Source organism: Caloenas nicobarica, chromosome 2, assembly GCF_036013445.1.
Source record: "Caloenas nicobarica isolate bCalNic1 chromosome 2, bCalNic1.hap1, whole genome shotgun sequence".
In the NCBI taxonomy this organism is placed as follows: Eukaryota; Metazoa; Chordata; class Aves; order Columbiformes; family Columbidae; genus Caloenas; species Caloenas nicobarica.
The window spans coordinates 110,504,123-110,528,464 of NC_088246.1; the positions used below are offsets into that span (position 1 = coordinate 110,504,123).

A 24,342-nucleotide genomic window follows, 5' to 3' on the forward strand; every position below is an offset into this window, starting at 1 on the left:
TAGTGGTTACAGAAATGTCTTCTGTTGTTATGTATTTGTTGACCTAGAAAAGACCTAATAATTTTAAAACTTTCAATGAACTCTGCTGGACTTCTTAAAACTCATTGTCCTGTGCAGTTTCCAGACTTCTAGTCTTCCTTGTACTACTCTTCTCTGAGTTGTAATTTATAATGCAGCTAGTAACTATTCAGCTACTAACAACACATCTATTTGTTTGTTCCCATGGTGTTTCTGTCATGTGTGTAATGCTTTACATTACGGTTCCACAAAACAGACTTAAGAATGATTTAATAACTGTTATTATATGTTAAGTAAATACCAACTGTTTTAAAAAATATATATTTGAAGAATAACAGATGTGTGGTTATTACACTTTTGGCAACATTCAATAAGTATGTTTTTCATAATAAATAGCTGCTTCAGTGACACGGAGAAAGGAGCTTTTGAGCACCAGTTTCTTAGTAAAATGTAATTATCTGTATAAAAACCTGAGCTTTCCATATTGAAGATATAACTTCTGTTTCGTCAATAGCTTCAAAATGATTCTGAAATAGTAGTTCATTTTTGTGGTATGCAAAAGTTTCTTATTAATTTGAAGTTACATATTTATATATGCAAAAGTACCTGACTCCCGCTCTATATAACACTAATATGATATGTCTGCACCATTTGTACAGCAGCAACATCTATTTGAAAAGTGCAAAACGCAGCATCCCAGATTCTGACAAAAGTGATGCTGAGGGTGATTAACAGTGAAAGCTACTCCTGTTAGGAACATACTGTGTGTTAACTTGTGAGCCTGTTACTCTTTTTTTTTTTTTTTAAATCCTTTTTTGTTTCTGAAGAATGAAATGGCAGTTGGGGATTGGTAACTCTCACACCTCAAGGAAAAGGAAGGGAAAGGAGGTAGGGGCAGGGAAGGGAGTAAGACTGTCAAGGAAAGAGGAAAAGATGAAAAGATTGCTGTCTCAGGCTACACCCTGGATAAGCAGATTGGCTCCTATTAAGATACATTCCAGATCTTCTGTGTATTTCAGTAGCTACTTTAACTACTTTTCCAGTCACAAGGTGACACAGGGACAATCTGCATTGTTTTTGTCTGAAGGAAACCAAACACAGCAGCCCCACATGCCATAGGCAGGGAGACACAGCTTTCCCGGCAGACACCAGGAGCAAGTTCGCTGTCATCGCTGAGAGGTGCATTTTTGTTCCTACGTTGGGCTCCAAGAGTAGACGGATGTCTGCTTTTGCAGCTGCTCCACACATGCCCTCACTCAGTCTAGCCAAAAATATTGTGTATATCTTCCTTATCCCTTGCAGAGACTGAGAACTCAATTTCCGAAACCACTCGTGACGGGCAGTGAGCACTGGAATCCAGACGCATCAGAGGCACTTCCCAAGCGCCTCCTGCTAGGTCTAGGTTGCTAATCAGAAGCCCACTATCTGTTTTCTCTCTTTTCCCCCATGCTTAGATTGCTTGTAACTTGCTGGCATATTGGTGCTTGGCCACAGTTTCTCTATGTGATATGAGAAGAATAAACAGAAAGAAGAGAATACCACTGGATTCTATAAATATTTATTATGCACAATTCTGGCTTGGAAGTCCGCATACCATATGGTTTCCTATAGTGGCATCCCCCACTCCTCCCTACACTCTTTGGTGATTTAGTAAAAAGAATAAATATATGTTTGAAATATAAAGTCCGATCCTGATAGCATGTGCCGTAATTTCAAGCCCTTTCTTCACATGCAGCTGAATCCTATATCCCTTTCTTGGGCAAGGCTCCCATTGACATTATTTTGGGAGCATTGTCTCAGCCAGAGGCTGCAAGAGGCTGCAGGGTCTCATCCTTGAGAGGTTATTTTAAAAGAGACAGTGCAATCTGAATGTTTTGGGCATTTTTTGTTTGTTTGTTGTTTTGTTTGTTTGGTTTTGCAGGTTTTGTTTTTGTTTTTTTGGTTTTTTTAAAATAATAAACAATTTGAGTGTAAGAAGACAAGGAAAAATTACGACAGTGATGCAGTTGGAAGGATGTGGGGAGAGCCTTGCGAGACACCTCTTTCACCATTTTGGCAAAAAATAGCTATAGTAGCCTATGTGACTGGTTTGGTTTCCTGTCTCACAAAGCACTTAAGCAAGTACTTAAGTTTTGAGCACCCAGGTGCTCCTGACTTCAGCAGGGTTCTCCTTTACAGCTTTACTGTCCTTTTATTGCTTCATATCAGAGAAATCAGATTAATTGATGTTTTGTTATCCTTTCCATTGCTGTGCCCAGTCAGGCCTCACATATGACAAGGATTAGGTTGCTTTAATTTAGTTTTCAAAGCTTCCCTGGTTTTGTTACTTTTTGGTGTCCAGGACTTGGAATTTGTGCATGTGTGTGCTGAAGTATTCATGTTGTTTATAGTGTGGGAAATGGAGAAGAAATGTGTTTTCAGTTTCATTGATATATACTGCATGCCCGAGGTTCTGTTTTAAAGTGAGTTTTCTTCCCTGCTCTGACAAAAAGTGAGACTTTGAAATAAAAGAGAGAGAAAGCCAGAATAAAAATTGGGTTATATTTGCAAAGAACAAAAACTTTGTTCAAAAAGATACGAACAAACTGAGGGATTTTTTTGCCTAATACCGTGTCAGCTGAAGTGTTGTAGTCAGTATTAAATACTGAAATAGAAACAAATTAAATCTGGTTTTAAGCCAGTATAACTTTGTGGATTTCATTGCAATGTCCACTTTTATTCCAGTATTGCTGAAAGCAATGTGTAATCAGTCCAGTGTGCTCAAACATGAGTGACTGTGAACAAAGCTTTCTTTGGTGGCCTCTTAACAAACAATGCCCTGCGTTGGATGTGCCGTAGCGGCCTCTGAAGTAACCTAATCCTGTTGCTCCCACTGAGAAGGAAATTATTTTGGGACGGCCACCCTCACTCCTACAGCAAGCATAATCTGAAATGAGATCAGAACTAATAAGTCCCCTGTTTTGGACTATTATCCCATTCACCACTTGTGTTTCACGCTGCCCTAAGAGCTGTGGCCTATGAAGAATTTCTGCTTTTAACTCCAGCCCTGGGCTGTATCCCTAAAGCTGGGCAGCCCCTCCAGGATGGTTCGGCAGTTGGCATGGAAGGACCATCTACTTTAGTGGGGTTCTATCTGTCTTAAAGTCACCCTTTTTGATGTGTTTCATTGGGGTTTTTTCCCCCCACCAACGTAGGGAAGTTTGTACCAGCACTTTGAGCAAGTACTGTACTCTCCAGGGGCAAATACAGCATCTCCCACAGTTAACTCCCAAGATTCGTGCAATCTTCTCCTTATTCCAAGTTGTGGATTATATTATATTATTTCATTTACCAGTAGTTGTAGATCTTTTTAACCTACTTTTTAAACTTAAACTAACTTTTAAACTTAAGCTGGTTATAAGAAAAGCTGACATTTGATAAAGTCATTTGCATGAGTTTTGCAAGGTACTATCCTACCTTTTGCAAAGTAAAAACATTTCTTCTTCACAATCATGTCATAGAATGTTTTTTAGATATGTTGCTGGTGATGGCTTTGTTACCTTTGTGCTGCACACCTGTGAGATGGTAAAGAGAGATTCACCAAGTGAGAATTTTTTTTTTAGAAGCTTTTCAGGAGATGGTCACCATATGGCTAAAAACACTTAGACTAGTAATTCCTTACTTACTGGATTTTTTCAAAGCTTTTCTTATTTCAAAAAGTGATGAAACTATCTATCATGAAATATGTAATATTCCCTAAAATAACTTCATTTGTTTTGAGCAGATTTAAGATATTTTCCAGGTTTTAATCCTCCATTTTTCTGTTTAAGCAATTATCTTAGTGGTAACATAAACAATTTCTACCTAAAATAATTATAGTAATCTTGGCTATTCTCTAGAGTACATCACTGTAATATGCCAAGAAAGGTATTTCCTCTGGGTTGATTGCAGCTACTTTGACAATTCTTTTTAAACAACATTGAAAGCAGCAATGTGAATTTTCTAGATGTCTGAACACACAGTCCTTAATTATATAAGCAACTCAGTAGACTTCAGTGCTATATCTCATGAGAGTAAACATTATGGAACAAAGGCATAAATGGATTGTTAGATACATTAATAAACTAGATTTTAGAGAATATAGCTGATTATCTAGAATTTAGAGAATTCTAAGTTCTCTGATTTAGAGAGAATTCAGAGATTAAAAATTGAAGGTGGACATCACACCAGGTAGTCCAGAGGAAAATCAGGTTGTTTTTTTATACAAGTAAAGCACAGTTGTGTGATCACTGTGTTTTAATCCTCTGCGTGGATACGCTGAAGGTCAAGAAGCCACTTACTCAGGGGAAACATGACAGTCCTGCTTCCTATTCAGCCTCCTGTGCACCCACCAAAAGACGTGGTGAGCAAACATCCTGGAGGCAGAGCTCTTGCAATTAATGAACCTCTTTATTGTGTGACGCGCCTATGATAAATCTCAAGTTCAGCTGTGTGTAGAAGAGAAACACATTGGTGTTACTGATTACAAGATGGTTTATGAATAGCCATACTAATCATATGAAACAAAAAAAAAATTATGTTTTTGTTAGAACAAAACATAAGTATTTGTTACAACAAGACTGATGCTTAAGTTTAGTTACCCTAACTCCTACCTGTAATTAAGATTCTCAGATCTTGGCAGCAACACATGAAATAGTTTTTTTCTCTATCATCCTTTTTATAGAAGGAGTCTGCTTAACTAACACAACTTGAAGAACACATTTCTAAATACCTTTTTTTTTTTTTTCCAAGTTTGGTTATTGGGCTTGAGAGGTCAAATTGGATTTATCTCCAGACCTAAGAGAGGACCAGCAATGTCAGTGTATATTTGCCAGTGGTCCTTCTTCCTCACTAGACACACTTGCAGTGGTATCAGGACTGCCTGACGCTGGCCATATTTTGCCCAGTTTGCTGAGTTTGGCAAAAGGGTTGTAAAGAGACTCTTTTCTTTAAAGAACGGGAACTCTTAGATTCTGGGAACATTAAAAATCAAACAATTTTACATTCTGAACTGTTTAAAAGCATCAAAATAACATCTTTCAAGTGCCTGAGTCATTTGGGAGTTGGGTTTATAACTCAAGAATCCTTATGACTCTCGAACATTTTGTCTGTGGTCTTTTGTTGCAAGTGCTGGGAACTTAGCTGAATCAACACTGTGCTTCTGATTTTCCGAATGAAAGTGCTGCCCAGATCTGCTAATCCTTTTTCTTTTTTTTTTTTAATTGATAAAAGAGATCCACTTTTGCTGAAAATAGTCTTGCCTTAGTCCCATGCCTCCTAATATGCCTGATCCTAATAAAATAGCAATATTACTTCATTTAGCATTTTTCTTTTCATGCTGCATAAAATTTTAAATAGAAAATGCTAGTGGGGAGAAATCCATGTAAAACAACTTCTTTTGAGCTGTACTGTAGTTAAGCATTATAGAAACTTTATAGTTGTTGCCTTTTCTTAAACCACTCCCTGGGGAGCTGACCTTTTACATGGCTTCACATTGTAGCTTTTGTACCTCTTTTGTCTTTTCTTCTTTAAGAAAAGTCAACTTTGAAATATACCCCACTTGGAGAAGTCTTTCAAAGAAACTTGAAAATTATTTATTTATCAGCATGGTTGAAGGTTGCTTGCATACAGTAGAGAAAAGGTGTATTTAGAAGGCAAACCAAATACTTTTATAAGGTTACTTTCCAATGCTTCCAACCTTGTGAATAACTTTTGGGAAATGGAATAATTTAATAGCCCATGACAAAATAGGAATTCATATGGTCTTGTCCCATGCTTCCAGTTCATAAGAGTAGGTCTACTAGAGTGATTTGGATCAAAACAGAAACTCAAATTTTGCATATGACTATCTCTAATTAGAGTACCTTGTAATTCTACATGTTAAAATAAGGACAAATTTCTCATATAGAAGTCAGTCTACAGGTGGGAAGTGTTGAGTTTTTAGCATGGCAATATAAATTCAGAATTTTTGGGCCAGTGAAAATTTTGATTTCCAGACAGAATGTCAATGTCTGTAATGTCTGAAAAATTGGCCACTTATTTGTGGCCTGTTTGAAAAATTCGAGTATTTTCCAGTATGCCTTTTTTTTAAAATGTCTGTAAAGAGGTATCCGGTACTGGATAAACTCAGATGAAAATACCAAAGATATGTACGTTTCAGTATGTAATATTGTTTAGCAAAACCCAAAACGTGATTTTCCTTTTCCCTGCTACATTGATTACTTCTTTTGCAGATATAAAGATACACTTCCTGAAGTATTTGCTGTTATTGCCAAACCTAAAGTAATAAATAAAGAAAAAGAATTGGATGCCAAAAATAATCATGAATATCTTCAAAGTCAAATGATTTACAATTAGTGTTATTTTTCTCCTGGTTTCTAACATTTGAGAGTGAAGTTGCTTCACATTTCAAAGTTTTTCTTCATAGCTGTGAGGGCTGTATTATTTGTAAGGAAAAGTGAGTGATTCTCACAGTCACATGGCTCCAGGAGGTGAAACTTTAGGAAAGCATAGGATCCTCAGTAAAGCTTTGGCAACTCTCAAGGCAATATTTAAGCGGTGAAAGACCCTTTTGCGACACTGATCATGTAACTACATCTCAGTCTTAAAGGGGGAATGGTTTTAAGTTACCTTGCCTCCAGCATACTAGCCTGATTTCTGCACTATGGGAATGAACCAAGTGACTGTTAGATATCTGATTCTATAAACTGCAGACAACCAAACTGCCAGGGTGGAAAACTGTTGTACAATTTTTATATTTGTTCCATATTGCTGCAAACAGCAGCATATCTATCTTCCTCTGTGTCTGTCATCTCTTCTCCCCTTCTCTCCCACTGTCACTGCAGTGTCATAAAATTTCTTTCTTCTGCTTCAGCGTGTAAAAAACTACTTTGATTACTTTTTATTTATTTGCTGTCTCCCTGTAGCTTAAGCGTGTGTGTGTGTTTGCCATCAGACTGCATCCTCCCGCTATGCGATGACATTGGCAAGTGATTGCACAAGCGAAAGATTCATTGCTATAGCAGATACAGCTGTGAATGAACAGTCGAATTAGCTGTAACTTTTAAATTAAAAACTCATCAGTGAAGAGAATAAGGCACATGAATGCAAAAACCAAGGATAAGAAGTCACGCAGTGATATAAAAATAAAGCCTTGTGTAATTCAGAGGTGAAAGAATACACTTGTGAATTCTGTAATAGGATTCTTTCACGTTCATTTAGTAACTGTCTTCCAGCTAATGAAGCTTTTTAAGTAAAAAAAGGGGTTTTTAAAGTAAAAGCCTGGTTAGCTCTGTGTCTGAAGCATGTTCATCAGGATACACTAGTTGCAATAGCTTCACTGTGCACAAGTCCTAAAATACATTCAGAGTGTGGTCAAGTAGTCCGCTTCTTGAGAGCTCTGGAAATACTCAGAGTGACTAGAAAACTAAGGGAAATAAAATCAGGTACATGAAGACCTTTTCTATATGCAAAAAACAAAGCAGCTGAATGAAGAGAAAAATTAAGTTGGCTTTGTCTGTATTAAAAAGGAAGATTATTATTAAATGCTCTAGGCAAATGGTGAGAGAGTAGTGTAAATCAATAAGTAAGTAACCAGAAAAAAAGTAGGGGTAATGAGTGAGGTTTCTTTTTTTCAGAAAATAACATTTGTGTTGAAAAATTAATTTAGCCCTGGAAGAGAGCTCCATAGTATAGGGTTTTCCCCATTCTTTTGACGTGAGTAAATGTTCTGTACTGACTTTTCCAAGCAGTCAGTAAATATTCTTTTCCATATGCATATGATGAGAAAAATGGAGCAGAGGTTAACACCCCCGGTTCACTGGAGACTCGTGGCCTCTACACACTGTCAGAAAGCAAAGGAATATATACTAGTATTGTGAAATGTGGATGAATTATGGGAACTTACTGCGAAGCCAAGATTTCCCTTCATGGGCTACCATTCAGAGGAGAAAAAGACATGTGGGAGGAAAGAAGACTTGATGCTCACATCTGCTCCAGTTCAGTGCTGCTAGAAATCAGATCGGTCTGCCCCCATATTTCATTTCCTTCTGTAATCTTGACCAATAATTTATAATTGGTCTCAGCTGATCATCTGGCTCTCTCTTTCCATGGCAAAATGAGTGAGCAAAGAGCTTTATCCCTCTACTCTTTACTGTCCAAGAGATGATAAAACTTTGAAAGACAAAGATCTCTATTAATTTTAATGCAGTCTCTGAGACATTGTCCTAGTCAGTCTCTTTTCATTATTGCTGTTATGCCTTTAGAGATGGGAGGCAAAGTGTTTTCTGTGTCACTTTTGACATCTGTCTCAGGCTGTATGACACGGTTTCTGCAACAGGAAATAATCAGAGACTGGCACCCTCAGATGAATTTGCTTAATGATCCACTTATTCTAAATACTCATCTAAAAGTCTTAAGATCGAGACTTGAACAAGTTGTGCTGTGCACAGCAGAATAATGAAGTCTCTGGATTCCCATGTTTTTGTATTTCTGGATCGTTTCTTTTCTCAGGTAACCTGCCAACTTCCATACCTGGAATCTTGTATTAAGCCTTGTTTTTATGGGAAACAGTGCTTTACGAATCCATGTCAGCTGAGATACAGCTTTGTTAATCGCAGGCAGTGTCATTATGATTTTCTACCTGGTGTATCAGCTTTCTTCAAGTCTATATTCTAGATGAAGGTGCTTGGAGAGGACCTCTGGAGAGCAGTTCCTGAGGCAGAAATAACACATAAGCTGCCACATCCCTTTGCAAAATCATGCTCAGAGACCAGACCCTCAGCTCCAGCTGCTCCTTCAGTCCTGTCACTGCTCTGGCCATGCTGGTGTTTTTGCAGAAATGAGCAGTACAATTCCAAGAGAAGGAGTCAGGGAGGCTTTTATGCCATGTCCATTCTCTCTCATTAAGAATGGAACAGGCGCATGCTTCAGTATTGTGGATTTCTGCAAAATAGTGATTGCACCTGCAGTTTAATATGGAATATTAATAATCTGAACATGTGAGGACAGTTTTAATTAGTGAGCAGAAAGAGTGTGCTTTCTCATTAGTATGTTCAGAGAAAAGTCTGAAACTCAATAGGTCAAAACTGGATTATTTTTAAGGTAGACGACATTATAGTCTATGCACAGGAGAGGATTAGACTGGACATCAGGCAGCATTTATTTACCAAGAGGGTGATCAAACACTGAACAGGCCTAGAGAGGTGGTCGATGCCTCAAACCTCTCAGTGTTTAAGAGGAATTTGGACAATGCCCTTAATAATATTCTTTAACTTGATCAGCCCTGAATTGGTCAGGCAGTTGGACTAGATGATCATTGCAGGTCCCTTCCAACTGAAATGTTATTCTATTCTATTCTATTCTATTCTATTCTATTCTATTCTATTCTATTCTATTCTATTCTATTCTATTCTATTCTATTCTATTCTATTCTATTCTATTCTATTCTATTCTATTCTATTCTATTCTATTCTATTCTATTCTATTCTACTTAGATTTCAAGAGAGGGAGCTGTGGAAGGGGGTTATTCAGTCTAGCAAATGTTAACAGAGCACAATATGCCTGTTTTCATCCTGATACTTCTCTGCCAGGCCCCTTCCACAAGAATGTTATACTGGCTGTATATTTATGACAGGAGAATTCCCAGATCCCACAGTGGCCGCTTTTAGCCTTTTTTATGTGACACCAGTGGTTAAAAAAACCAAGAAGACTTAAAAATGCTCACGGGTGGGCCTTAGATAAAACCAGGGAGGCAAACAAGATTGAGAGGTACAGGGATGTAAATCGAACAGGTAAATTTACTTCCTGCTAACAACTGCAGCACATGTGTGGTCAGAAACCCAATGAGATTAAAGCGGAATGAAGCTTAAAGTTGAGCAGGGATGTTTTTAATAGATTAATAAGAAAAGAATTAGTTTCTATCACATTGAAACCAAAAGCTGAAAACTGGATGATTTTACTCTATGTCATTTGTAACAGCATGCTGCAGTAGCCTAGGTACTTCACAAAAAGAAGAGCAACCTCATATCACTTAGATATCTACAGTCTGATAGATGCTATGACAAGGGAAGGAGTACCATGAAGTGATGGCAGAGCAATCTCTAACTGAGCCTGCATAGTTACTAAGTGTTAGATTTTGTACCTCTGATACCTTTTTCTTGCTAACTGCAAGTGAGGAGAAATTTTCTCTCTGCTTGGACAATTGTATAATTTCCATGTAGAGTTCTTGTGCCTCTAGAGTGTGTGTGATGTGATGTTGATTTGATGGTCTGGGCTGCCTCGGCAATAGTGTGAGTTCCTCTCAGGAGTTGTCTCCATTCAGTAGGAATCTTATTTATTCAACTGTTTGCATTAGGGTTTTAGGTGGCTTGTTTCCTGCCACCCCCTTGTGCTTATTTACTTTTCAGCTAAATTAATTTCGGCTAACTTTTCTCATGCCATTTAACGTAGGGATTCAAAGGAAACGAACATGATAGAAGATATTTTATGGCCTGTGTTGTTTGAGCAATTGAGTTGTGAGGCTGTTGTCAGTGTTTTTCTTGGCATGGCCCAGCCTCCTGTAGCACAGTGGTAGCTGAGAGCAATACAGTGGTAAACCCACCAGCAGCAGAATGTGAGCCAGTCTTTGTTTTAATCTGGAGAGCAATCAGCATTGCAATCAGTATCCAAAAATCTCTCTAGGACGCATGCTTAACGGTTTGGCTTTGTGTTCTGTTTTGTTTTTGTTGGGCTTGGTTCATGAATAAATCACGTGAGATCTCCAAATAGCAATTGGCACGTGAAGCACAAGGAAGCCTGTGGCTGGTGGAGTTACTGACACACCGTGTTAAAGGCTCTGACCAGCCGGCTGCGGTGTGCCGACAAAGGGCACCCAGCTTGCAGGTGAAAGTGGGAGCACTCGACTTCACCTCCTTTTTGCCCCATTTGGATCTGAGCAATCCTGACCTTGTCAATGCTCGGCCAACTGAAAGAGTCTACCACAGTTGCCTCCCACACCTGAGAGGGGTCTTTGGTGGCCACAGATCCCAGCCACTGAGCAGATAGCCTCAGACAGAGCAGGCAATTAGTCCTCTCCCCTTTGTGGAGTGTTTACCACTCAAGAACTGTTTCATGTGCTCCACTTAAAGAAGCAATAAGAAGTCTCATCTCATGGAGTCGGGACATGCAGTTTGCCACTGATTTCTACCTCTCTTCTTTTTCGACTCGATGCTGTAGAATTGAGCAAAGTACACCAAGGCTAAATCGGGATGTTCCTTTTGGCCAGTTTTAATGGAAATCAGCTGGGAGGTGGAGGAGTGAGGGCTGCATGAGCTCCCTGTCTTGCTGAGGGGCTGCACACACCCCCCTGATGGCTGGGGCCTGCTTTGTGCAACAACCATGTGCTTTTGCCTCTAAGCCATTGAGATTTTTGCCCAGGTGGCAGTGGAGAAGGTGAGCTCACTGGTTTCTGTCTTGTCCTGCTTGATGCTGTGAAGACAGACACAGACGTGTCCAGGGTAGGCAAGGCAGAGCGGGAGCTGTTTCATGTGGAAGAAGTAAGAGTCTTGGTGAATGGTCCCATCCCTGCAAATGTGTCCCTTGGATAGTTTTGAATTAGGAATGGTGTGTGGGGCGGTCCCCTATACACTCGCTGAAGTTCAATGGGCACTCCGGCTCCAACTGTGCTATTTCCTAACGGCTGCGTGCCTCTCCTCTATATTGAGGGTAATTTGGCTTTGTAAAATGGCAGTAATTTACAATGTTGCTCGCTGTAATTGGGGGAAATAATATTCGCTCTTCATCTGCAGATAACTGGAAAATTTAGATGTGTTTTTTACTTTCTATCATTATATTATATGCTGGCTATAGAATGAAATAAAAAATAGTTTGAAATGATAATGTGTTCATGCTCCAAGCAGTGAAAGCTGCAGTGAGAAGCAGCAAATATATTTTGAAATAACCACTGAATGTCAGTCTGAGTCAGTTTTTTCAGCACTTTTTGTCAGGAATTTTGTGAAACATATGGATATCTGTATGTCTTTATGTAAACACTTAGCTGTCAGTCACCAAGTATTTATGAGCATTCTGGACAGGTTTAACTGTGAATGTTTTGCAGTGATCAGTGAATACTGAATTAGTGCTTTAGCCAAATCCCAATACAATGTGTGTGTGAGAAGTGAGAAACTTATATACTCGCAATGGAAAGTCTCTTCGAAGATTTCAGCTTTTAATACACCTACGGCTGAGGTGTCCTCAGGTCTCTTCTGCTCCCTTTGGCTCTGCCTCCCTCCAGGATCACGTTCCCATTGTGACCTGGCATAATTTGTGCTGGGGATGGGCTCGTCCTTGCCAAGCGCCGTGGGGCTGGCAGGCCCAGCGCCGTGGGCGTGGAGGGCAATGTGCTCACTTCCCCTCGGCTGCGCAGCATCAATCTGGCTCCGCGTTTGGAGCTGCAGGATGCGGGCGAAGGGAGCTGGATGTTGTGCTGTCACGAGTCTGGCAGTAGCACAGCTGAGCACTTTGCATGATAGCTGCTAAATCCCAACTGAATTTTATGTCTTCTGCGTGCTGCCCCCGGCAACCTGGAATTTGCCCTTTGTTAGAAGATCAATGAACAACAAGGAACAGTGGGTGCTTTAAAAAAGAAAAAGAAAAATTGGCATGAACCAACATTTTACATATTGCACATAGCTGTAATTTCTTAATGTTGAATGTTTTATGCAAGCAATGAGGCACCGAAAACTTGGCAATGTGCATTTAGTTTCAAATAACTGCTCTCTCTCTACATAGCAGAATTTTGAAAGCAAATGTTTGGTTAATACGTGGTTAAGCACTTTTGCAATACAGAAAGTGTTCTTCATTGCAAGGTATCTTTCCTGAGAAAGCGAAGTGTACTTTTGGTTTTTGAATCCATGCAGACAGAGTTTGTAAGCAGTGATTAAGATTTCACAAATACTTCAGGAGCCCTTTGAACTTGTCTGTTGGGTAGGTCAGTGCATGCTAAATATTTTTATAAGTAGTTTTCTTTGCATTTTTGCTTCCCTCTTCATCCCAGTCTTTTACTTTGCGTGACCATAATTCTCTCGAAGTGCAACTTCAGGTATTTTGGGTAAAACACATGGCATGTTCTGCATAAACTGAGAGGCCAGTCACATTAAGGCAGTGCAGGATTAAGAGTGATCATGCACAGCCCTGTGGATATTAACGTTACTAAGTTTGTATTTAATTTTTGCCACATAATTTGTTTTCAGTTTGTGGGTGAGCATGAGGTAAGGAAAGGACTAAAGGTAGACCTACCAATGCTCAGCAACTCTCATATTTTACTCAGGGAGGAGGTTGGCCCTGAGGGTCCATGTCAAGGTTCCCACGTGAACCAGCACTGTATCTGACTTGTCTTTTGAACCAGCAGGAACAAGTCATGCCAGCATGAACACAGACTGAGAGCGTCCTGTGTTCACTGACGTGCTGGTTGTGGCTCAGACCGGGTCCGTAGTCCTCAGATCCAGACAAGTCTAAGTGTGAGTTTCCCAGCAGAGTGAGTACAGAGGCAGGCATTTCATCCTTAGTTCAAACTGAGAGAGGACAAGGGGCCTCTTTAACTTGTTTCCAGCTGCAGCCATCCCCAGGACCCACTTCCAACAGCAAGGATTAGCAAGCACATATCTCAGGCAATCTGGTTTCCAGCCTTCGATACCCTCAAAGTTTCCACTAATTTTGGATCACAGAGAGGATACTAGCGATAAACAAATGATTCATTCACAGCACCTGTGTGACACTGCCAGTCCACGTTTCCAGGGGACCCTGCTTATGATTCTTGGGTCTGATTTGCCTCCAGTCCAAGTGCTTACAGTTGCAGATGGAGCCCATGGGAATTGTGCTGTAAACATATGAGGTGATGCATGAATTACTCTGAATTATTAGATCCGCTTGTAAATATCACGTCTCACTGTGACCAAACAAGATGAACGGAAGCTATTAGCATCTATGCATCTCTTCCTTAGTTTATCACTTGCAAACTGTTAATACAGGGTTACCTAATTGTAGTTTTATCAAATCAATTAATTAGAAAGTAAACAGGTACTATAGAAAACTTCTGAAGGGAGAGAAAATAGTATAGTATGCAGCGAAAAAGGCTTTTGAAAAAAAATTAAATCTATGATAAAAAAAAGTTTAAAATACTTTGTTTACATAGTATTCAATATAAAATCAAGTTTTTTACAAGACTTTAATCTGGAGGCATTGTTTGATTTGTTGTTTAACATAAGCTTAACAGTGTGATATATTGCTGATGCTGAATTAATTTGAGTGCTGTTTAAGAAAGACTGGTTGTTCTTTTTTTCCCAGTTTATTTTTGTTTGTAAGAACATATTAAATATTTAGAGTTTGAAGACTATTGTTTTGCGTTCTATGTGTGGAGGATTTTGTGTATTATTGTGCACGTTGCTTTACACGTGTTACTATATATTTTACTTTTATTTTCTATTGAAGCCATTGCAATTCGAATTCTAATAGCTCTGCTGCTTTTCTGGTTTTGTTCTGTAAACTTGAAATAAAGAGGAAGATAATATGTCTGCCATTCTAAAGAAATGAAATCAGACCAGATAAGGCAGTATTAACGCTTGACTGTTCACCAAAGCTTTGTGCACTCAGTCTCTGCTGAGAAATGGTTATTGTAGAAAGGAAAAAATGAGCATTTTATTTTGAGAAAACTCCAATGGTGATTTCTAGAGCACCAAGAAAGAATGTAATGTTTAAATTGCGCTGGCTTCACTTCTTCAAGGCATTTGTTTTTTGTTTGGCTGCTAGTCAGTGTAGATGAAGTATAAGAGCAGTTTTAACCTGTATGTCCACAGCTAACACTATTCTCAATGCAGATAAAATGGGAAATTTTGCCTAGTAATTTGTGTAGCATCAATGAACTTCATAAATGGACCAGGGTCACACAGTCCTGGAAAAATTCTGTATAAACACAGAAAATGAAGATGATCTCTTTCTGAAGTAGTTTAAAGTACACAACTGAAGACAGGGGAACACAGACTGATGAGGAGACTGCTGTATTAGTGGTCTGTTGATACGGTAAAACAGTTTCACGTGTTGATGCAAGTCATAAAATCACTTTTGTCCCACTAAATTTATTTTTGCTTACAGGGGAACTCTTGCAACCCAAACTGCAGTAGACCCTTGTTTAAAAACTATGTCTAATGCAATTTACTTGGTAATGGAAAGGCAGAAAAACATTTCAAATCCCTAACTTTTTAAAAAAATTATTTTTATTGTGGGGGTCCTGTTTTCTTCTACATCCTGTAAGAAAAAATGAAAGAGGGGGAAAACAATTCTAAAGCTGCTGTTTACTGTATTGCATTTCAGAAGATGTTTCTGGCTGAGTCATAAGCTTTGGTCAGAGGTATCTATTACAATTAAAGTTGCCTCATAGGTAAATGATTTAGTTTAGGTTAATAAATGATGCTGTACTAGTTGTAGATCAAGGGCTATGACCAATTCATTGTACACTGTGATTCTTGCAGGGCTTAAAGTTGTTTCTCCAGGAGATCTCCTGAATAGGTTTCCTGTGCTTCTGTTTTATCTTCATCGTTAGAGACCCTCTTTTGGGGCAAAGAGCACAATGCATAGACTGTTATCAAATGCAAAATATGACCATGTGTGAACGCACAAATAAAGTGAGAAATGTTTGTGGAATGATTGCAGTATTTACTGTTCTTTTTTGTACTGCCAGAGATAACAAGTGGGAATAACTGATTTTTGTTTTAGCTGTTGCTGCGAAAATCTAGGGAGCAAATTGCTTGGGGTCGAATTAAGCCGTTTATTATTCTGCTTTACAGAAGAATATACATTTCTCTATTTTCAAGTGATCTTTTGTTTCCTTTTTAATTATCACACTGAGGTCAGTTTGTTTTCCTTTTCATGGGGAGATGGGGACAGCGTGCATTCGTGGCCGGTTTTGGTGAATGAACTATTCATGTGGTTAAGTATCACTGTTCAGACTCTCTATTACTAATCTGAACTGTGCATTACATCTTTCATAACAACACGCTAAATTATTTATTTTGAAAGATCAGAAGCACTTGATTTGGGTTAGTGGAAAGAAATGTGAGCTGTGACAGAGGCAGAGCTCCAACTGGGGTCTCCCCTTCTTCGGAGGAGTGGGATATGCAGAGGAAGACCCAGCGTGGCTCCCCGGGAGTACAGTGTGAGGAAGGAGAACCTGGTGCAACTAAGCAGCACTGGTACTTGAAGGTTACCTTTTAAATTACTCGTATGTGAGTGGTTGAATCCGATGGTCTTATGCTTTAAGTTCAGAAGTGGTGCGAAATGAATTTTAGCTAGGACTTCACACCTGTGTACAGAAAAAGCTCGCTTACAGAAGTATTGCATAAACGTAATCTGTTCCATTTTTTCAATATGAGGCTAGCAAATTTATACTGTTCTTACATTAATTCCGGATTCAGGGTTTTTTTCACCTCTAAGAAACGCCCAAGTAACAGTTTCAGTATCAAGAATTCAGAATTTGTTGCCCCTTACTTAGTAAAATCGCTTTAATAGGCACATTTCAGCATAGCTATCAGGATGAATGAAACTAACTCATTACTGTTATTGTGAATCCTGGGTACGCTATTGTTGGGAATTAGGTTCATTAAGCATGTAATTTTTACTGCTTTCTTCCGAAGGAGAATGTGCAGATTCAGTGCCTTGAGTAGCTAATCTTCAGTGACAGTAAGAGCTACAGTACTGCAAAATGAACTGACGTGTCAAGCCTGAATTTTCTGTAATATTACACAGATCGACTATGCTGTCATATGCCACTTGACTCTACAGCGTGCTTTTCTTGATGCAGTGGCACAGGAAACATGCAAGCAATCCAGCAAGGACTTCATCTAACTCTTTTACATCTTTCAATGATTTGAATTTTTTCTCTGCTTCAGGACAATGTGAAACCATTAGCAAAACATTTTCAAGCTACTTAGCTACCACATAGTGCATGACCATTCAAGGTTATTCTATAGCAACAAAGAGCATCAGAGGAGGAAGATTGCTGGTTGCATGTTTGCAGTTTCTTTCTTTTCCTTTTACAAGAAGCTGCAATTTCAAATCTCTAAGTCATTTTCCTTAGGCAACACCTTATTGCTTTATTTCGTGTCTATGTCTGAGCATGGGGAGAAGAAACAGCACTTGAATTTCCCTCTTCTGTTTAGAACCAACTCAGTAGTACTTCTGGGTCCATTTTATAATTGTGCTACAGGACAGTATCCCACAGACCTGCACATTGCTCGCTGCTTCCCATGATACACTCATTTGAACCTGTTGAACAAACATTAAAGCTAGCTTTCTGGTCATTTACCTCATTTCCGCTTAGGGCATAAGTTATTTTGCAAGATCTATGGCAGTGGAAAAGCTGGGTCAGCAGCAGTGATGGAAATGCAGGTTTTGTTCTTGGACATGGGAGCAGGCCAACAAGATTCCTGACAGTGGTTGTATCATAATCACATTAGGGACTTTTTAGATACTTACTCAAGATCTTCAGTTAATCTTAGCGCTTGATGGTAACTCCTTCACAAATAGCTCTTTAGGCTTCAAAGCTGCAAGTGTTAAAAGTGATAGAGAAAGGCCAGAGGTGATCTCTTCTTTTGCATCTACAAAACAACCTTCCAAGGTTCTGTACCAGTTCAGGCTATGAAGAACTAGTCTAGTTCTCACTCTTCTAAGCCCAAGGAGCTATACAGATGCCTCACCTGTCCTCAGAACTGATGATAAACGTAAAGCCCTATAAAAGCTGTTAAAATTGGAGCTGCATATTTAAAATTTGTTTAACTTCAAGATTGGCAGGGATATGCTGTACACTTTCAAATAAATAAGATTATATCCTCTCATTAATAGTCAAAAGTTCCGTAAGTCTGTTCAGCAGCTTAATACACTGTTCACTGTGCCACTAAATCTGAATCCCAGCTCTCCATCTTAACAGTGAACCAAATTCAGACACCATATCCGAGCCTGTAAAGTCATATTGCCCAACCTAAACAATTAAATCTCACAATGCTCCCCATGATGTCACTAGTTAGGGGTGATATGAATGCTGTTTCTTCTTTGCTGAGCTCCTTGGTAGGGCTGGACACTATTGTCTTCGCAAAAGATGTAAATAGAGGGATTGTGATTTATACACATGGATCTTCAAGGAGCTCAGCTGAAATCTTTCTTGTTGAATTTGAAGATCATTCCCGTTTTGCTCTCCACAAAATTGATTCAGAATTGGGTTAATCAAAATGCTAGGTATGGCTAAAATATTAATATGTGAGCTATCAGAGCAAAAATATCTGTCTGTCTAGAGCTCCTTGATGATTTTCATATTACCTGTATTCTGAAGCTTTCATATTACTGGGGTTTTGGGGGTTTTTCTTTGTCCTGAGCTGACTTTCTGTTCCACTGTCATTGGAAGTAACAAATCTTTTTGTTGTTGTTCTTTTTTTTTTTTCATCCCATACAGTGTGAAAGGAGCAGATGCTGGCAACGTGATCAGGCTATTCGTACCAGATATTGGAATGTTCATCGCTAGTCTGTCGATATGGCTCATCTGCCGCAACATGTTTCAGAAGCCAATAACCGAGGATGCAGCACAGTGCAACATGCAATTTGAAAATGAGGAAATGGTATTTAATACACATTCTATCTGTAAGGCTTTTAGCTAATAGTGAGCTTTCACATTCCTGTCTGAGATATATTCTAAAATGGTTTCATGAGGATTGGCTATGTTATGAAGTGAATTTACTTTCAGGAAACTGAACAGTTGTTTTTAAAGCGGAAAAGCTACATATTATTGTCTTGAGAAAACAAAGCAGAATATGAAAAGCGGTAAATATGGTACGGAATTTTTGGCATATCCCTGCCAATTTTGACTTAAGAAATGATCATGACAATTGATCACAAGTGTTTTCTTCAACAGAGCTGCTGGTGAAGTCTGACAAGGTTGTTTTGCTACATACACTTCTCAGTTTCTTAGAAAGCATCCATATTTCCAAACTTGTTATCCAAGAATAACAGCAGCATCTGAGTGATTATCAGAAATCACTCTTAGGAGAAGGGGAGAGAGGCTGTGTATTATGTTCATGGAAAGAGTTATCTAGACCATGATCTTAGTGAGAGAGTTTGAGGATAAATTTGGGGAATGGCTTAGCTAGAAGTGTTACTATTTTTGTTGTGTATTTTACCAGTGGGAAGAAGAATGGCAGAGCTACCAAATGCAGAAAAATCCACAGAAAGAGGGAAACAGTTTTATAATATAAAAACCCACAGTGGAAATTTAGCCCAGGGTGCAGAGAAGTTCCTGCTACTAATCGTAACATGTTTTTTATCAGACTGTCTAGTGTGCCTTGTGTCTCATTTTCTGTCTCGTTTTACATATGAGTGGAATGTTTTCTTTACTCTCAAAACTCATTTTTTTAGGGGAGGCACTTGCAACTTGCTCTTTTCAAATAGAAATTGCACTTCGAAGTGGGTCAGGTATTTAGGGGGATCAGCTGCCCATTCTGGTGCCACTATAGAGGGGGGAAAATGCCTCTCTGCTTGTTGCCATGTTGTCTGGATTGCGGTATTGCCAGAAGCTGGTTGAGTTTCTAGCACGTGAGAGATCAGTATCTGAACTGTGTTTTATACCCAGTTGCAGCTCTAATTCTTACAGGCTCTCCCGGCAGCTGAGGATTGCCTGAGATTGCAGCTTTCAATTACATGTTGGAGGATACGTATGTCTTGGTCTGATGAGTGGACACAAGGTTTTGCTGTGCCTCCTGGAAGCCAGTTCTATCAGCTTTAAATCTGCTTTATCACTGGAGCTGTGCAAAGTGGAGTTAGCAGCAGGCTAGAATCTGGGGCTATACCCATAAGGGGAGATGTTTGAAGCATTAAAAAGTGTGGCTAATTGGCATGTTTTGTGTTCAGCCCAAAAAGGGCTCTAACAGACTTCTTGGTAGCCCTTGGTCTCCTGGAAAGAGAGCATGCACGCGCATGAAACAGGAGCAATCTGGTGGCAGAAGCTCAGAAGACAAAGAGAAGGGCATGCTTAGGTTCCTCTGAATCTAGATGATGATGATGTCAAAATATTCACTTTTTGTTTGGTTCAGAAGTGAGCCTGAGGTTGGAGTGAGCTCGGTCTTCCAAAGAGGATAGTGCTGGCTTCCAGGCAGGTTTCAATACCCATTTGCCTGGAATGCAAGGAAAAAAACTGAGCTAAACCCACTCATTACATAGCACAGAGAATAGCTTTAAATTGGGTTGGTCCTAGACTGGCTACCTAAAGGCAATCTATCAATGCAACTAAATGGGCCAGAATATTCTGCAAAGGAAGAGCATGGGGGAGAAAAAGGAGAAAACTTTGACTGCAAAGAAATATTGACACTGGGCAAATAGAAATCTGGGTAAATATATTTTACTTCTTCACATCAAACCCCAGCTAATATTCTTTATGTTCTGCAAACTGTATGCATATTATAAAATATTTAGTGAACACAGCAGCTGTGTTTACATTTAGTGACAACTAAAACTATCACAGTTTGGGGTTTTTTTTGTTGTTTTTTGTTGGTTGGTTGGTTTTGGTTTTTTGTTTTTTGTTTTTTTTTTTAAAGGAATTATAGTTACTGTCAGGTGAAGTGATCCCCAATGCTTTAAGGAATTCTGAACTTCACAGCTGAAATGATGAGTCTGCATTAGTTTTTTGAAGCATTTAGTATGCTTGTTTTTTAAAAATGGTGTGAAATGGAGAATGGAAAATCAAATACCTATTAAAGACATTTTTCCAAACTTCGGCTTTCTCTTTCTAGGTGTCTGCATATAACATCCTGGAATCATTTCTACTAGTTAGGAGGAGGCTGCAGAAGCAGCTGAATCTGCTAGGAATATGCATTTGGCAGGACTGACTGTGAGGAGCCTAATGCATATGCAAAGCACGCAGCTGAGTGTCTGCATTTGGGAGAATATTGGTATGATCTAAAATGAGTCCAAACTGTGTGGATTTCACATGATAATTTTTAATTCTTCCTTGGTAGAGTCCACTGGAGAAGGGAAGATTAAATAAGTGATAATTTCTTTGAATTCTGCATTAGCTGCCTGATACATGTGGCTGCGTGTTGGTGCATCTCTCTACTAATGCTGTAACTCCATGGAATTAGAAAACGTGAAATGAGTTGCAGCAATAACTGCCCTACAAACAAATGCTTCGGGCGAAGTGTTGAGATTGGTACTGTGCCTCCAAGGGAAGTAGTCCTGGCTTTGTTAGACCAGCCCTGTAGTCAATTCCAGAATTGAAGAGCTTTTCCTGAGAGTCCCTGCCACAAGTCATCAGAGATTTGTGGTACGAGATTTTGTTAAGAATCCATCAGCTGATTCAAACAGGCTCAACGGAGCCGTAAGAGAGGTGACTTTTCAGATTGCTAGATGCCGAGCCACAGATGGCTCTATAAATCAAGACATCAGCACTGTAACTTCCAGGCAAAAGCAGAGAGTTTGTCTTGCAGCTTTACCTTTTTGCCTGAAATTGTTTACATTGAGCGATTCTCAGACCTCTTTGCTTTGGAGGAGAGTGAAATACTATGGAAATAGGCTTAATTCAAAAAGAAAGGTTGATTTATCTACTCCTTCCAAAATTTATTTATAAGAAAACCTGCTAAACAATTGTTTTAATACTTCTAAAAGTGATCCTTCAAAGCTCTGTGTGAATCCATCACATTTCAGTTGTTCTATGGGTGTGCTAAAATAATGCCTGGAGTTGAGTAGCAGTTTGTGATACTCAATTTTGTGCTGTACTTTGTCGTGGCACTAGCCTCCAGAAACCAGCTGTAGAATACAATGGATCAGATTTCTTCTGGATTGAGTTGCAATTCAAAATAACAAAAAGTACCAGAATCCAAATTAAAGACAAGAAGGATTCATTGCAAAATTGATATCCTTCTTCATTACACCACATTCAACTTTAAGGGAAATAGATCTCCATCAGAAAAGTGTATTCAGCAGAACGGAACTAGGGGAAGGAGGCTATAAGGCAGTGAGAGACTCTCAATTATTTGTAAGTAATGCTATCCCAGGAATAAGCAAAGAGTGTGGTTTTAATTAACAGTGAGTCATGAAGTAGGGAGGTCTGCCAGATACCAGGCTGCAGTCCAACTCATTACCACCCCTAAATGGTTGCACACTTGGAGCAAGCGTGTCTGCAGGCCTTTTTTATTAGGGCTCAGAAAATTTAAAGCAGGTGAATTCAGCTGGAGACAGGCCCAGATTGCAAATGCCGAAAAGCGCGATACCAGTCACAAGGTGTAAAAGGTGGAAGAAAATAAGAAGGAACAGTTAACTCCCAGCTGCAGCTCACAGTATGATATTTTTGATTTGATGCAGATGGTGGTTTATATGCCAAAATGCAGATACAGTATATACAGCCTGATAGGTATTAGAAAGGAAGCAACTTTTTCTTGAGACTGTGGATGAATTGCCTAATATCGTAAGTGATGGGGGTGCATGGAGGAAAATCCTTCTGAGATTGCCCAACTTAAACTTTAGAAGAGATGTTGATCTTAATTGAAATATATAGTTGTAGTCTTCAATGCAGCTTCTCCCACAGCACTTGCTGCTTTGCCCATTTGAACTTATTTCTCATCCATCCTCTTCCAGAAAACAAACAGGACCACTGCTTGATCCTGGAGCCTCCACCGCTCCTCTTTCCTGCAGAAGGCAGAGATTTGTTCGAGATCTTAAAACCAAAAACAAACAAACAAACCAAAAACAACAAAAAAGAGGCAATTGTTTTAAAATAAATTAATGTTTGGGTAGAATGTGAGGAGAGCTTGGCTTTGAGTCAAGATACTGGGCTGGAGTCAGGAGGAGCAGCATGGTTCTCACTTTGGTCACGAACTTGGTTTGTGTCCTTGAGCCTATTACTTCATCTGTCTCTCAGTTTCTGTGTCCCTTGGCAAATATAAACACTAATAATGCTCAGTTTCTTAGCTTTGTCTTTCTAAACAGTGACAGGGCTATTTGTCCTACACCTACATTCAGCAGTGCATCAGGAGCTCTCTTCTGGTCCGGGTCTCCAAGTGTGACTGCGATACATACAGGACAGAATAAATAGGATCCGAGAGCTACACATGTCCCATGTCTTGTCCAAGGACTTACTAATCTAGAAACTACCCATTTAGACCAGTACCCTCATCTTGAAAGTAGCTGGTACTTGCTGCATAAGGACAATAACCAAGTAAGGGAATATCCTTTTTCCCCACCTTCAACGTTACAATTTATCCTGATCTCTCCTAGTGAGAGACTGGCTTTAGTCCTAAAACATGTGGTTACAAATCCCTTCCAAAAATGTTGTTGTTAATTATAGCTACTCTGTATAATCTTGTTAAACATATAATTATCCAGACCCTTTTAAAACCTCATTAATTTCTTGGCTTCAGTGGTGTCATGAAGCAAGGACTTCCACAATTTAATAAGTGCTCTCTGATTTTATTTTAAATTTAACACCCTTTAATTTTATGGAAGGTCCCTTGTATTACATGTTATAAAACAGAACGAGATGATATAAGGGAAATCTAATGTATTTATTATCTTTCATATTAATCCTTTTAGAGATAAGCAATCCCTGTTCTTTTTTTTCAATTTATTTTTGTCATTTTCATTACTTTTTTTCTGAACCAGCTGTAGTTCTGCAGTATTCTCTTGAGCTACAGGGAATATCAATGCCTCAGCACTTCAGGCAAGCTCCTTTGAGCTGCTTACTATGGTGCCCATGAGCCTGTCTAGATAGCCATCCCATTTTTCTTAAAGCCTGTGATGGGTATATTTTTCCTAAGATGATTTATTATATTATATTCTCATAATTCATTTTTATTTTACCAGTATCAAACGTTCACCTGACTTTATTAGTTCTCACTGACATGGGACCCTCTGACCCTTATTTTTCTCAACATCGTCTTCCCATACACAACTTCTTCTCCTGCAATATTTGCTTCTCTTCAGAGACAGCAAATGATGACTATTGTGGAAAATACTACAGGTGATAAAGAGGGAAAAATAACTTCCTAGAGAGGGTTGGAACTTCTTGGCTTCTTTTAGCTTCCCGATGACACCTCTATTTTTCCTCTTCATTTTTCTTCTCATTGTCATCTCTATTTGGCACAGCGTTGGCTTATTTTTTCTAATTGGTTATAAATATTTCTTTGGTTTTGACTTCTGGCGGACTGGTCCAAATTCAGTTGGTCTTAGTGTGCTTTGCACATGGTGTAAGTAGGATTTAATATCTTGTTTCTGTGGGCGATGTTTGTAGTGGTGAAGTTTGCC

The 24,342-nt window shown here is 39.1% G+C and overlaps 1 protein-coding gene across 1 annotated transcript in view; it reads left to right on the forward strand.

The window, feature by feature from the left end:
• PIEZO2 (piezo type mechanosensitive ion channel component 2) overlaps positions 1-24,342 on the forward strand; it is a 309,138-nt gene that overhangs the window by 147,140 nt on the left and 137,656 nt on the right. The window contains exon 5 of the mRNA XM_065628394.1: positions 18,512-18,674. Coding sequence (XP_065484466.1) covers positions 18,512-18,674 — 163 coding nt within the window. The remainder of the gene's footprint in view (positions 1-18,511; positions 18,675-24,342) is intronic.